We start from the raw sequence: 14659 nt of genomic DNA on the forward strand, positions 1-14659 counted from the left end.
ACACATTTTTAAAATGACAGAATCTATAACAGGCTAACTTTATTTTTTTTTTAAGATTTTATTTATTTGACAGAGAGAGACACAGTGAGAGAGGGAACACAAGCAGGGGGAGTGGGAGAGGGAGAAGCAGGCTTCCCACTGAGCAGGGAGCCCGATGCGGGGCTCCATCCCAGGACCCGGGGACCATGACCTGAGCTGAAGGCAGACGTTTAATGACTGAGCCACCCAGGTGCACCAGGCTAACTTTAAAATACGACTTTTTCCACTGATAGATTTCACAAGTCATCATTCAAGCCTGTCGCGTGCAGTTTCAACTCCAGCGAGTGTTCTCTTCCCAGTGTACTTTTTATCACTAGAGTGGCTTTGTTTGTGTGTTTGTTAAGTAGGCCCCATGCCCAACGTGGGCTTAAACTCAGGACCCTGAGCTCAAGAGTCACGTGCCCTACGGACTGAGCCAGCCGGGCGCCCCTTTTTTGAGTCCTCTGACAGTTTTCCTGAGCTCATGATTCTTACTTCCATCCAAATTTTCAGGAGAAGCCACTTTCTGAATCTGGGGATTACACCTTCCTTTGCAATTTTGTCCCAAGCCACCAGTCCCAATTCCTATGAGTTGTGACATTGTTACACTGTTTCCATTTGCCTCACAGGTGAATGTTCACCATCTCTTGCAGCAATTACGCATTGTCGGGTGTCTTTATAAAGTAACCTTTCAGTCACATCCAAAAGCTAAAATTATGAAGTCATAATCCCAAGAATAATTACTGCACCTGTTTTTGCTAAATTAGGCGAGAGAGTACACTAAGAGATGTCCTTTTCTTGATAAAGAATTTATCAATCAACATATCGGGCATCCTGAAGATAAGGCAACCTCCTTTTTCTGAGGGATAATGGGAGATGAAGGGAAAGATGGTCATGTATTTGGGCATAAACAAGCATTTTTTTAATTTACCAAATTCTCCTTTAAAACCTATCCGCTTACTGCATTGTACATACGGGCATTCCTTGCTGGCTGTTCAGCAGCTGATGTCTGCGAATACAGGCAGAGGTCTCCGATGGAGCCAGATCACAGAGGATGGTGCTGAGGCTGCTGGGCCCACCAAGAACTCTGGCCCCCATCTTTCCCCACATTCCAAGCACCAGGAACTGCAAGCCCCTTCCAGCCACCTTTCTGCCAACCCGCTGCTGGGCTTTTGTGTCTTTTAATGAGCATAGAGTCATTTGGAAATATGCACTGTGTTCCACAAAAGGAAATAGTAATATAATCAGAAATGATTATATTCCAGCACTTCAGCACTATTGCTACTATTAATGTCCATTATCACTATATTACCTGAAATGTGTTTAACAGTTACAGCCACCAATCAAGGTGCCTGTCCTGGAAAATGTGTATTCTTTCCATCTGGATCACACTATGTATTGTGCTGTTACTGTTTTAAATTTTTTTCAGATAATTGGAACCTGCTACTTCATACTTTGAAAAGTAATGTAGCGGGTGAAGCCCTGAGAGGTGCAAAGCCTATGCTTCCATCAGGGAAATAATGCAATTTCCACGCAAAATGATTGTAATATTATTCAGTGATTACATGGGGGGGTAGTCTGTTTTTGTTAGACTTTTGAAAGTGGCAAATTGAATTCCATCCAAGTAATCAGAGGTTATAAGTTTCCAACATAGTGTGTTTGCACATGCTGGAACTTCATTGTCCCAGGATCCTCCCCAACCCTGCACCCCCAGAGCCTCTGCTGACCCCTTGGGGCAGATCTGAGTGCCAGGAGGGTTCATTCTCTGGCAGGAGCTCTAAGCCTAGGAGAAAGGGGAGTTGGTGGAAGATGCTCCAGCTGCCTCGCACCCCAGGATGGGAAGGATGCCTCTGAGACATGCCCCGCTCTGTCCCCCAGAGGTCCCCAGTGAGATTGGTCTAGGTCCCCACAGTGGTGTCCTGCTCATTTAGGGCAATCTGTGTTGGCTTTCTTCACTTACCTGTGTGATTTCCCACTAGGCTAGCTTTCTGAATTCACTTCCCAGATAAACCAGTCGCCTCAAATCCTCATCCGGGTTCTGCTGCCCAGGGAGAGGTGCCCCTGACCTCCCTACCTTCCTCTTCCCATTTTAAGGGCCCCCAGGAGCTTCTCTGGATCCCTCTGCCCTATAACCCATTTTGTAGAGGATTCTTGGCAACACCCCAGATGTCTCAGTGTGTTAAGGCATCCTCATCCTGAAAAGTGAAAATTCTTGACTTTTTTTGGGGGGGGGGGTCAGGAAGGTGATGGGTATGATTGATTTCTCCCACCTCTTCTCTTAATTATTATTCCTCCATTCAAGGGAGACAAGATGATTTAATCCAGTTGTATTTAAAATACCCATAATCAAGGTCCTCATTCTGATCATGTGTCCGTGTGCTTTTAGATAATTTATGTATAATTTTCATAGATTTGTCAACAGCAGCCCTTCCTCATCTAAAAGGGCTGCTCGCAGACAGACCACTTAATTTGCTCCTCAATGCTATTTTTCATACATGGTTGCTGCACGGCCTACAGATAGCCAGTGATCCCGCTACAAATACATTTGACATGGCATGTGCTGTGGGGATGAGCAAACTCAAGGTCTCCTACTGTGGCAAGCAGTGTGTGTCTCCCTGTTATGCAGAAGGGGAGGGGGGTCCCAGAGACCAAGCAACAGAACCGGTGCTGAGGATGCAGTCCCTGGCAGTTTTGAGGTACAGAAGAGAGCCCCCCCTTACCAGCAGTAACAGAGGCCCCTTCCCCAGCCTGGGGGGTCACCCACTGACACTTTCCGTCTCCTGCCTCTCTCTGTGGGAGGGCAGGCTGGAGGTGTGGGGGGCCTTGATATCCCCAAAGCAACCGTCAACCTTCCAGTCTCCAGGCTGACCCTGCAGATTCTCTCATCCTCCAGGACCTAGAGTTCGCCCTGACATAGAACCTTCCGGCAGCCTGGAGCCCTCCCACCTCCGACCACTTTCAGTCCCAGGAGTCTTGTTAACTTAGCCCTTAGCATCCGCAGCCTTGTGACATCCTGTATTTCTGCATGTGGGTGTGTGACAGGGTGGGTGCCAGCTCTGCCAGCTTCTAGCTGACCTGAGCGTCTGTCTGAGAGGCGGTGGTTCTCCAGCCACATCCTTGCTTTGGAGTGAGGATCAGCAGGGTGGAGGGTGGGGTAGCTCAATGAGGCCGAGAGGGCACACTCTGGGCAGGGGGGCGGGGGGGGCGGTACAGAAACCCTTCCTTCCAAAGACTAAGTGAGTGCTGCTGGATTATTTGCGCCCATTTTCACTGGCTGGGGTAACGGCATGCAAGTGCATTGTGTTCCAAACGAAGAATGTTCTCTAATCTTCGCCATGCCAGCATGTGACAGAGTGAACCACATCAACTCCTAAATTTTCTCAATGGAATGTGATGTGTGTAATGTGTAATAAAATATAAATAAGCCTTTAAGAAGCATCTATGTGTTTCTTTTTATCAACCTTTAGATGCGTTCAAGCCAACTACGATTTTATATGAATTCTAGATGATATGTAGTATTTTTATTTGCTACTTCATTGCTAAATGTTTCATATAAAACTGAAGAGGGAAAAAAATACACAGTCCCACATATAAAAGAAGAAGCAGATGGCTAAATGTGACCGTGGGAGAGAAGCAGTGAATGGAGTGCTCCGAATGGAAGCTCCCCGCTCCAGTGTGCAGCCCGAGATGGAGTGGAAGGAGGTTCGTGTCTGTGGTTACCTGAGCTCCGTAGCAGCCGTTTGCTCCCACTGTGTCTTAAATAGGCCATTAGTATTCAGAAGAATCTACAGGTATCTTTGTTATGGCTTTTTTTTAATCTTTTAAATGTACATATAAATGAGTATGTATTATTTATAGATGTCTTTGGATTTAGAAACATCGAGCTTGAAAAGTAATGCAGCAAGGAATATTTGATTTACTGCTCGCTGGAGAGGAGAGAGGAAGATGGGGGGGGGGGCTTTCTGAAGGAAGGAAGACTGGGTTTGATAAGTTGTTTAACCTTTCTAGGGGACTTTCCTGGAATCTTCAGGTCCAGTTAAACCGCAGACAGAGGAGGGGGAGAAAGAGATCAGGGGAGAATTTAGGAAGCCAACACTGCTCCTCCCTCTCCTGATGATCAGCTGTGTGACCTTGAGCTTGTCACTGACCCGCACTTGCCTTTGGGTTTCTTGCCTGTATCTGGACATCAAGCTGTGCCAGGCCGCAGCTCAGTGATTCTGTGCACTTGTATCGACTGCTTTGGGCTCTGGCCCGGCTCCTCGGTAGCAGGTTTAGATCGCAGCAGTGCCGTGAAGCTGGTGAGCCATGGCTCCATGTTTTATTATTATTATTATTTTTTCAGGTGGAACGTGAAGCCATGGCGTGATCAAGCCACTTGCCTGCACACGTTGGTAAAGATCAGGAAAACAGAATTAGCTCCTAATTCTATTTTCAGTTCCTAGGATGTTTCTATATTGGCCAAGAAAAGCAGAGAACTTAGAGAAATTCCTGGTAATGACTGCTTTCTGCCTGGGTACAGAGAAACATGCCTGTCTGTGGTTTATTTTTAAATGGATAACTCATCATATTGGGTAAAAAGTACTGTAATCTCCAAAGGCTTTTCTTTCACAATTTTTTTTTTCCTCTGAGAGTATAGAAACAGCCTCAAATTTACTCAAATAAAACAGCTTTTTACTGGGTGAGGAAGCAGTGGTTTTCAGACTCTGGCCCTGTAGGCTTGGGGTCAGAACCCAGGTAGAGCGAGGGAATGGGAGCCTTCGTGGCGTCAGGCCTGGGGTTGGGTTGACCAACGGCTGGCAGGGGAGAGGCGAGGTGGGGGAAGGGGAGAGGCTGAAGCTGCCCTCTCAGAGGACGTTCGGGAACATAGCTGGAGGGGGCAGGGCGTGGCAGCTGACCAGTGTCCGCTGGATCCAGGGTTCCTGTGCCCATGGTCAGCCCACCGCTTCCACTGCCTCCCGGGGCAGATCCCCATCCACGCATGGGGTAAAACAGAACAGTAGGCCAGCTGGTGGGTGGCCTACTGCGTGCTCGCTTCTGCAGAGAGGTGCCGGGAGAGAAGGCCCCACGTTGTGTGAGTCCCAGCCCTCCACGTGGCACTACCGGTATCTTAGGGGCCCCTCTCATGTGCTTCAGTTAGCAGGCATGGCTATACAATGGTTACAGCCACCCATCCTCGGTGCCCTGGGCTGTGCTGAGTGCCCTTCCCACAGGCTCTTGACCACACGCAGGCCGAGCCAGCCGCTGAACCGCTGCGACAGGGACTAGGATGTCAATCCAGAAGGCAGCTCTGACCGTGCCACGCAGGCCACAGGGATTCCAAGGTGGGAGAAGGGCTTGTCAGGTTTCTCTGTGTCTCCCTGAGCATACCAGAAACACAGAGTCTAAAAGCTCAACGTGTTTTACTCTGTGAAGTCACTTTTGCCCATCACTTCTCTCTGTAGCTGTGGGCAGTGGGGTGTCCAGGGGGCAGGGGATGCTGTGGGACCCCTGTGCACTAGCAGGTGCCAGATCCAGTGCATGGGTTTGCTGGCTGTGTCTTCTGTCCTCACAACTGTCTCCTGCCCCCTGACGTGGACAGCTGTGGCCCAGATGGAGGACTCAGGTGTTTTCTGATGTGGTTAGCTACTTGAGGGCTTAGGGTACAGGTCAAAGGCTCCCCCGCCAAAGAACTAAAACAAACAGCCTCAGGGCCAGTCCCCAGGAAGGAGACAGGCCTCACAAGGAACAGGAACAGGGAAGGTGGAAAGAAAGAGGGAGGCCCCACTCTCTTGGGCTCTGCCTGTGTGGTCCAGACTTGAGGTGGGCTCTTCCTGAGTGTGAGCTCCTCTGTGGTTGATGCTAAGATGGGGGCTGCCCCGTGGAGCTGGGACGAACCTGCCCAGGGCCATAGACCCTCCTGGAGACAGCTGGGGAACCAGCCTGTCTGGCCACATACGATTTCCTCTGTCCACGGCTGCCACCGACCGGTTGGCCTACTGTTCTGTTTTACTCCAAGATTCTAGACAGGTCTTACTGAAATGGTACAGCCTCGCAGGAATGTCAGGGAGAACCAAGGGAAGAAACTTGCTCACATTTGAGTCAGAGTTTGAAGTGGGCAGCACCACTGAGGCCAACATGGCAGAGGGGGGGGCCTCTATGGATACCCCACCCCACATGGAGCCCGGGGGGTGGTGCTGGAAAAGAGGGTACTGCAGGTCTCGCAGCAGCAGGAAGGAGAGGGGAACCCACTCACACTGCAATCCAGCTTGGTGGTATCGGCAGCTGGCCTCCCTGTCAGTGAATTAGAGATGTTGGCGCCTGTCCGCCTCTCCCGGGCTCCGCGTGGTGGTCTAATGAAGGAGAGAAGATGCACAAGCTCTCCAAAGAGCCCACAGCACCAGGCAAATGTGAAGCGTCATCATGAAAAGCTTAAATTTATGGGTCTGAAGGAGAAGCAACATCTGGGAAAGAATTATTGCAATTTAAAGGGAGGATGCAAGCCTGTTCATAAGAGCGAAATCTGGAAGCAATGTCTGATTTTTTTTTTTAAGCTGGTTTGTATTCCAGTCATGAAACCATGGTGTGAACTTCCAGATGTGTGAAGCAAAATTGTAGAAAATGAGTTGAGTCTGGTAGGCATTTTCCTTCCTTCAACAGAGCCTTACTGAGCATCTACTACGTGCCAGGGGCTACACACTCTGCCAGCATCTTAAATGCCACCACAGGCGAGTCAGGCTGGGGGGTCCCCTGGCACCTCCACCTCTCTCCTCATCTTGTGGTCTTCAGAAAATGCAAAGGTCCTGTCAGCTCCGGTTCCAGGGATAAGCACATGTGTATTACCTGGGGGTAGAGGAGGGTTTGTGTGCTGGCGCTAAGTGGTGGGGCCCAGTTAGGCGAGTCCTGGTTAATGCAATTGCTGAGGGGTCTGCTGTGTAACAAGACAACGGGGGGTGGGTTTGTAGGGGAGAGGGTTGATTTTTTTTTTTTTCTGAACTGTTTTAGTCCTTGTGTCTGGCAGAACACTATGATGGCATAATTTAGGAACTGATCAGTCTGTGTGTGGGCACCCCATTTTCCTTCTCTGCCCATTCTCCTTGCCCAGACCAGCCAAGAGGCACCTGGAGATGGGCCATCAAGAAACTTCTTTGGATGACATGCACGCACTTGATATTTTCCAGCAGTTTTCCTTAAGAGTGAAGGTAGGTGGGAGGAGATTCAGGGAGGGAAGCAAGTGTGTGGTCACAGTAGGAGAGCTGGGGGTGTCCGCGGGGTGGGTAGCCCAGGCAGTGGAGGCTGGACAGCTCAGGGCATGGAAAGAGTCTGGATTTGCCTGGGTTTCCCGGGGCTCCTGCCATGGAGGGATTTAGGGCAGGAATGCCGTGACTATTCTGAGGTTGAGCACAATCCCCGTGGCGACAGCAGGGCCACTGGGGGCTGTTGCTGTGATCCCGGTGAGAGGTGGGGAGGCCCGGCCCCGGCCGCAGTAGTGGAGATCATAGAGAACAGGTGACTGCACACCATTAAGGACAGTGCTGGGGGCAGGGAGCAAAAGAGAGAAGGAGGAACTGCGGTTTTTAAGGCAGAGGAGGTGGCAGTGCTGGGCCCTGAGGAAATGGTCCAGAAGCAGCGGGTCTGGAGAATGTCAGCGAATACATGCAAGGGGACAGGGTCGGGGGTGAGGGTCATGGATCAATTCCGGGAGTGAAGGAGGGCACAAAAACTCATGATGCCACGATGGCTTATGCCCCTCAGCAGCGCCACCCTCCCCAACAAAGTCTTACCCCTTCAGAATTGAATGTCACTTGTTAGAAAGAATTTAAATGGAATGGAATGGAATTTTTCTCTTGCTGGGGGGAGTGATAACAAAAAAAGTTTGAGAAACCCCAAGGTAATAATAATGAAGAATACGGGGCTCCGCCTTAGGGCTGACAGAGGTTTCCTAGTAGGCATGGGGGCCAGTGTGTGGCTTCTCTGGTGTGGGAGGGGAGGGGGTCACTTGGGAACCTGGCCACTACCAGGGCTGCGGAGAAGCGGGAGAAGGGGAGGGGGCAGCGGCCAGTCGGGTCATAGGGTTGGTTTGGGCTCTCCAGGACCAGACTGGAACGAGGATATCCACTGACACCTGTATTTTTATCTAGCGCAGGGGTGGGGACTGCAGAGTGAACCCAGGACAGTTCTAATATTATCATCCATCAGGGCCCCAGGGTCGTGGCAGCTGAAGAATTTGGAACAAAGCATGGGATGCAAGGTGCAAATCTAGAGTTCCAGTTCTGATTCCCTCGCTTATGTAGCTGCCATGTTTTTCCATCTATAAAATAGGAATAATAGTAGTAATCCACTCATATAAACTTCTGAGCAAAGGTAAATCAGGAAATGCACATGAGCGAGGCTTTGTGAACTTCAAGCATTATGAAAATTTCGTTATTCCATCTCAGTAAGGAGTCCTGGCCCCTTAAGATCTTCTCTTTCTCTGAAGAACCCATGCCTGCATGAAAGCTGGCCAGCAGGTGCATCCCTAGCTTTGAGAATAAGTAATGGATCTCATCAGTGGCCAGTTCTGGCTCCTTAATGGAAAGAGGAAACCTCCACCTTGTGTTGGGTGGGTCCTCACAAGGCACTCCATCTCTGCGCGTCCATTCTCTTCTTTAAAAGCAGTGCCTTCCGGACTCCTCAGCCGGTGAACTGTCGCCAACCTGATGGATAAACCTTTTGAGAGTGTTTATTTTGGGCTTGGCAAGATGCCTGCAGGCTTTGGTGAACCCATGGTTGATGTTATTAATGGATGAGTTGTTTTTTGCTTCTTCTTAATGTGAATGAGAGTTCCCCTTGCAGGATACATTCAGAGCAGACCCTCAAGCCCCGTGCTGGGGGGTGGGGGGGGGCATGGGGGGGGGGCACTGGGTCCTGAGTCTGGGCTGACAGGAAATTGGGTGTGGGTGTGGGAGTTGGTTTTCTTCCACAGTTCGCAGCCTCTAGTTGCTTTGCTTTTTCCTTCTGAGGAAGAAAGAATCCTTGCTTCCCAGTTGGGTGAGGGCTGGTGAGCTCCCTGGGCGCTGGAGCAATAATTGGGTAGCCTGGTCAAGACCTGGGCAGGGCTAGTCTCTGATCCTGCATCAAATGGGAGCCTCTAATTGGTTTATCCTCTCTTAAGGGCAATTTCTCTCCAAAAATTGGTATCTTTCATAGGGAAGTAAAAAAAAAAAAAAATCCTGGGGCCCTTATTTGTAATTCTCTTGGCTATCAATTTAGTGCATGTCAGGAGCCATCTTTATTTATAGACTTAGAGTGAGAATGGTCTCAAACATTTCTTTAGGTTTAATTTTAAAGATCTCCCATCATTCGGCAGTTATTTAACCCAAAGACCCCATTGGAGGGAATTTCATATTGGCCTTTTATGCTCTGCCAAACTCAATTAGCATGTCTTAAGTGCCTTGACAAGGTGGGGACAATGTAAGACCTCTTTCACACGCATTGACTAACTACCCACTGTGTTTTTTAAATGAATGTAAAAAGCCCCTCATCCCTTGGCTTTTTATTTTTATTTTCCTTGACCCTGGAAGCTGCCCTTTGATGATGAAATGAGTGGAAGAGAAAGGGTCAGTTTGACCACAAATGTCAAAGTCAAGCCTGCCTATAGTGCTTTTGCCTCACCTGGAGATGGAAAACCATACCTGTCTCCCTGTCGTTTCTTGGGTTCATTCTTGATGGGTGCTCTGGGCCAGAGATTCAAATATTAAGATAATGTCTGTTCTTCGGATGCCTGGGATTTGACTGCAAGGAGTAGAGGTTGGGTGGACAGAAGTGCAAGAGGAAATAAGTGAAATCCCTGAGACATCAACCGATGCCAAATAGGAGCTGAGAACAGCTAGAAACCCCTCGAGGGAGGAGTTTCTGGTTGGGGTGGGCAAAGATGTCAGCCAGGAGGTGCTCCTTGCCCTGGGCGGTATAGTAGGTGGTGTAAATGCTGAGACAGTGATCCTGCTGCTGCTAATTATGCATCCGTTTCTCTAGTTCCAAGAGTGAGAAAGGAAGGTTCATAGACATTAAATACCTTAACCCATGTCACAAAACTAGGGGCAGTGTTAGGATTCCGCCTGATCCCTAATTCCCAAGCCCTGCTCTCCACTGCCCCCAAGACTGTACCCTCTAGGATCTTAACAGGAAATCGGCAGGTTGAAATGTGTGGTTGGAAGAGAGTCGGACAGGGCTGTTCATAAGATGTAGGCGCGGGCTGCAGAGACCACGCCAGGGCCGTCCCCGGCCCACAACGGGTGGGGCAGCTTCCAGATGGAAGCCGGGGCGCAGAGAGGACGCTCTGTGGGGCCTACCGCATGCCAGCCGCACCCATGGCCTGCAGTGGAGGGTTACGGCCAGCCTGTGAAGCCACTGTAAGGAGGGAGGCAAGTAGGGGAGGATACACCCAATCCCACACCAGTCCCCAGTCTCCTGCTGGTGTCTGCGCTGGCTGCACATAACCAGGAGTCTCAGGGTCTCCGAGGTCCAGTGATGCCCTCTGTGCAGATCAGGTGAGCCCCCTGGGGACAAAAGCATGGAAGGCAGACCTGGGCAAGACACCTAGCACAACCTGTAATGTCTAATGCGTCGGCTCATGTCAGGATCTCTCCATAAGCACGCCAGGGAAAAGTCCCAAAGAGCTCAACCTCGCATGCAGTGTATTTTTGTTCAGGACTTGGGTTCAGTTACCTCTTCTAGAAGTGGCCTTTGGGGACCACAGAGGAGGAAAGACAAGACCAATGTCATCAGAACAAGCTGGGCAGCCCTGGGGGCTCACTTCCTTCCACTGCCCCTCCAAGCCCCAGCCTGGCCTGTGCCTTGTTCATCTCGCACAGCCTAGAGCGCTGAGCCATCTGGGTGGAAGGGATGGCAAGCAGATTAAGCTGACAGACCTGGGAGTTCTGTCTCAAGAGAATGAGAGCTCTACCTAAGGCCAAGTGGCCAGGATCTTGGGCTCTCAGTTAGTAGGCTTTACAGCGGCGTGCAAGGCCCTACGCGATCTACTCACCTCTCCAGCTGAATGTCCTACTAGACTCTCCCTGTCCGTACTAGATTCTCCAGCCACAGCGGGCTCCTTGCTGGCCCAGGAACATGACAGGTATGCTCCTTCCACCCCCCAGGACATTTGCACTGGCTCTTCTCACTGCCGAACACTCAAGCCCAGATTCACGCACAGCCCACTCCCTCATCCCCTTCACGTAAACTCAGTCCCCTGATGCTCATCTGCTGCTCTGTCTTCTCTAATACATAGCACTGCCTACCTTCTAATATACTGTATAATTTGTACTTATTTCTTAAGCTTATTGTTTATTCTATGTTTCCCTCCACTAGAAGATGAGCTCCCTTAGGGCAGGAATTCTATTTTTCTTTCTGTTTGGTTCACTTATGTATCCCCAGTGCCTAGAACATTGCCTGACACACAGCAGACACTCAACAAATATTTATGGAATGAATAAATGAGTAAATGAATGAATAAAATTCTCAAGGATCTAAAAACAATCTGACCGCTGTCTCCCAGACCTCTCTCTTCACCAACACATATCTGCCAAGGATCTTTCCCAGAAATACATCGATCATTTATTATCACCAGTACTGTTGATACTTTGTGGCCAAAGCGATCGATTTATCCGCATGCTTCACGTCAGCTTGGTAGAGGAGATGTACTCACGACTTTGGCTCTGTGTCAAAATTAAATGGTGACCTTGGCTTACTTCGCTTCCCCACAGAGGTTATTTCTTAATCGTAAAGGGAATGCTCTCTCCTTGGGAAAAATAATATTTTTGCCACCTTCAGCTTGAAAATGGCTATTTGATATGGCTCGCGTGTGTCTCTGTCAGTGGTAGCTGGAAAAGCTTGGGTTGAAAGAGGCTCTGAGAAAGACCCGTTGCGTTGTTGCAGAGAAGCTTGTCGCAAGGTGGAATTAGTTTACAATAACTTATTTACCTGTCCAAATCCCTCATATCACATTAAAGCTTTTCCCTGCTATCCAGGACTCTGGAGTGCTACGAGGAAACAGGAAAATCAATTGATAATGATATATTCAGTTTAGAAAAATATATTGATTCCCAGGTAATGACAGCCGTGCATTTTTGCCATTCCTTGTCGTGAAGACGGTTTTCACATATATTACATTTGAAAGAGGGAACTGGGAATAGCCCTGCCTCACCATAACAGATAGGCTCTTTCTACTAGGTATTAAATCTATATTTAAAAAAAAAAAAATGAATTCTCTCCAGGGAACCCATCTTTGCCTCCTCAAGGTCTTCTTGCCCATTATCTAAAAGAAGTAATGATTTGTTTTTGTAATTCTAGAGTGTGTGTCCTGTTCTCTTTTCAGCATTAGATTAAAGACCTAAATTTCATATTTTTCCCCATCTTTGGAGTCTCTTGGTTTGAATCAGATGGAAGGCAATGCCATTATTCTCCCTTACCCACTGCTTGTGGCTGTGCTGTGGGGATTAGGGCTTTGTGTGTTTGGCGGGCAGGGGAGGGACATCTAGGGTCTGCCCCTTGGGGTTCTCTGCGGCCCACTTGGCCCCCCTCGCCTGAGAGTGCCTATGGCAGCATTTGGGCACACCCCATTTGAGAGGGTCCACACTCAGAAATTCAACACAGGGACAATCGTCCACTTAGGGTGGGTACTGTCTAAGATACTGGAATTCCAAAGAGATTTTCTGCAGAAGATGATACCTTTTCCCACCCCACCCCCAACCTTTTCCTTCTCTTTCTAGACGGTCTGGCCTCCTGGTGATGCTCACACTGTGCTAAGTGTTGGTGGCCATCGAGGTTTTTGCATCCTGGGGACAAATCCTGAGCTCGCCAGAGACGGACATCGAAAGGTACGTCTCTGCTCAGCTCTCCTGCATATAAGAAAAGCATCCGACCTGGGCACTGAGAGCTATCTTCTCTAACACTGATTTTCCAGGGGCACTGAGGAAGTACATAGCTGGTCCTCTCCGCCTTTTGGTTAGGGAGATTTTTACACAGATATGGGATTAGAAGCTAGCAAAGCCACCGGACCCCAATCTTCCTGGAATTAATCTATGAGCGTTGTGGTAGCTCTTCTGGTTCCGCAGGAGGGGGAACCTGGGGGCGGCCAGCTGCCAGGTGACCTTTAAGTGCCTCAAAAACTGTAATGCATCTTTGGTAATTTAACTTTTCTTGTTATTAAAGTAGTAGTAGTCAATATCAGTAAAAGGCTATTTGTTCATTGTAAAAATATTTTAAAAGATAGTACCTAAAATTATAGAAATTACTTACAGTCATCCATTTAGTGTCCCTTTCCAGACTTTCTATGCACATACATAAAGTGTACATGAATATGTGCACACACGCACACACACACACGCATGGGATCACACTGTATGTATGGCTTAGCAATGCGTTCCTTTGACTTCACGATATGTCACGTATACATTTTTTATATCAGTAAGTACAAATCTATAGCATCTTTAAACTCTCCATAACATCTGGATATAATAATCTACACAATTTACTTACCCAGTGCCCTAATCGTGGACATTAGCATATTTTTAAATTTCACTCCTGCAAATAATAACACAACAAACATTTTTGCATATATATCTTTGCATAGTGATTTGATTATTTCCTTGGATTAAATGTATAGAGGTCTGGCCTCAAATTTTGGTTCAGGATTTTCAAACCTAGATTATAAAGACCAGGTAGCCAGGAGAGTTGAGGGGGAGCATGGCCTACTTGTAAAGGCAGAAATCTGATGAAAAGAATTGGTAAGATTGCTTGAACACCCACCCAGCAGACCTGGACTGTGCCTGTAGAAGTAGGGGAGCCTGGAGATGGATGCTCCCCAGGATTCTGCAGCTCTAGGATTCCAAATTGCCGGTAGTCTTGATTGTCAGGAAGAAGTAGGCGGAAGCTCCAGGCTGGGCCTGGATCAGCTGCCCAACTGGAAGAAACGTTCACTGGGCATCCAGCCTGCCCACTGAGCAGCCCAATGGCGACAGCCAGTAGGGGCAGTTGGGTTTCCAGCCTTGGGAGCTGGTGGGCCGTTGGCACGCATCTAATGGCACCACTGAGCCACGGGACAGCCGTCCTGGTTAGTCATCCGAAGCCCTGGGTAATGTTTGCTTCTGTGACTATTGGGCGAGAGGAAGAGAATCGGAAAACTAGACGGATCTGGTGACAGTGGCCTTTTGGATCTCTTGATGGTAGCATTCCCAGCTCCTAGAGGGGGCAGATGTGGAGGTGAGTGTCTGAGCCTAAGGCATGCTCTTCACAGAAGTCAGCTTTCCAAGGAGAAGCCCTCCAGTCTTAGACACTATGCGTGTGGCGGGGGTGAAGGACATCTAGAGACCCAGGGGAATGGGTTTGACAGCCTTTAGGGATCTTCTGACACGGTAGCACATGGCTCTTATTTATCCCAGGCTTCAAGAAGCATATATTTTAGGATAGGGAGGGACTTTGATAGGATACCTGATAGATCCACCCCTGGACTGGTGTCGCCGCTGCGAACTCACGTCAGTCTTCCCTACCACCTGGCCAGTTCTGGGGGATGGGAATCCCATCTGACTCATCTCCATATCCCCTTCACCACACCCGCACAGCACCTGCTAGGGCTCTCAGGGAGCACCTCCCCACACACACGGTTGCAACTGTTCCTGGGAACACC

At 49.0% G+C, this 14659-nt stretch overlaps 1 protein-coding gene across 1 annotated transcript in view; it reads left to right on the plus strand.

Moving 5' to 3' along the window:
- The window catches only part of KLHL29 (kelch like family member 29), a 300062-nt gene that overhangs the window by 68296 nt on the left and 217107 nt on the right, over positions 1-14659 (plus strand). The window contains exon 3 of the mRNA XM_028099660.2: positions 12744-12851. Within this exon, the coding sequence (XP_027955461.2) occupies positions 12744-12851 (108 nt within the window). The remainder of the gene's footprint in view (positions 1-12743; positions 12852-14659) is intronic.

This window comes from Eumetopias jubatus, unplaced genomic scaffold (genome assembly GCF_037043125.1).
Source record: "Eumetopias jubatus isolate StellerSeaLion01/CBP00866 unplaced genomic scaffold, mEumJub1_p1.0 scaffold_9, whole genome shotgun sequence".
Classification (NCBI taxonomy): Eukaryota; Metazoa; Chordata; class Mammalia; order Carnivora; family Otariidae; genus Eumetopias; species Eumetopias jubatus.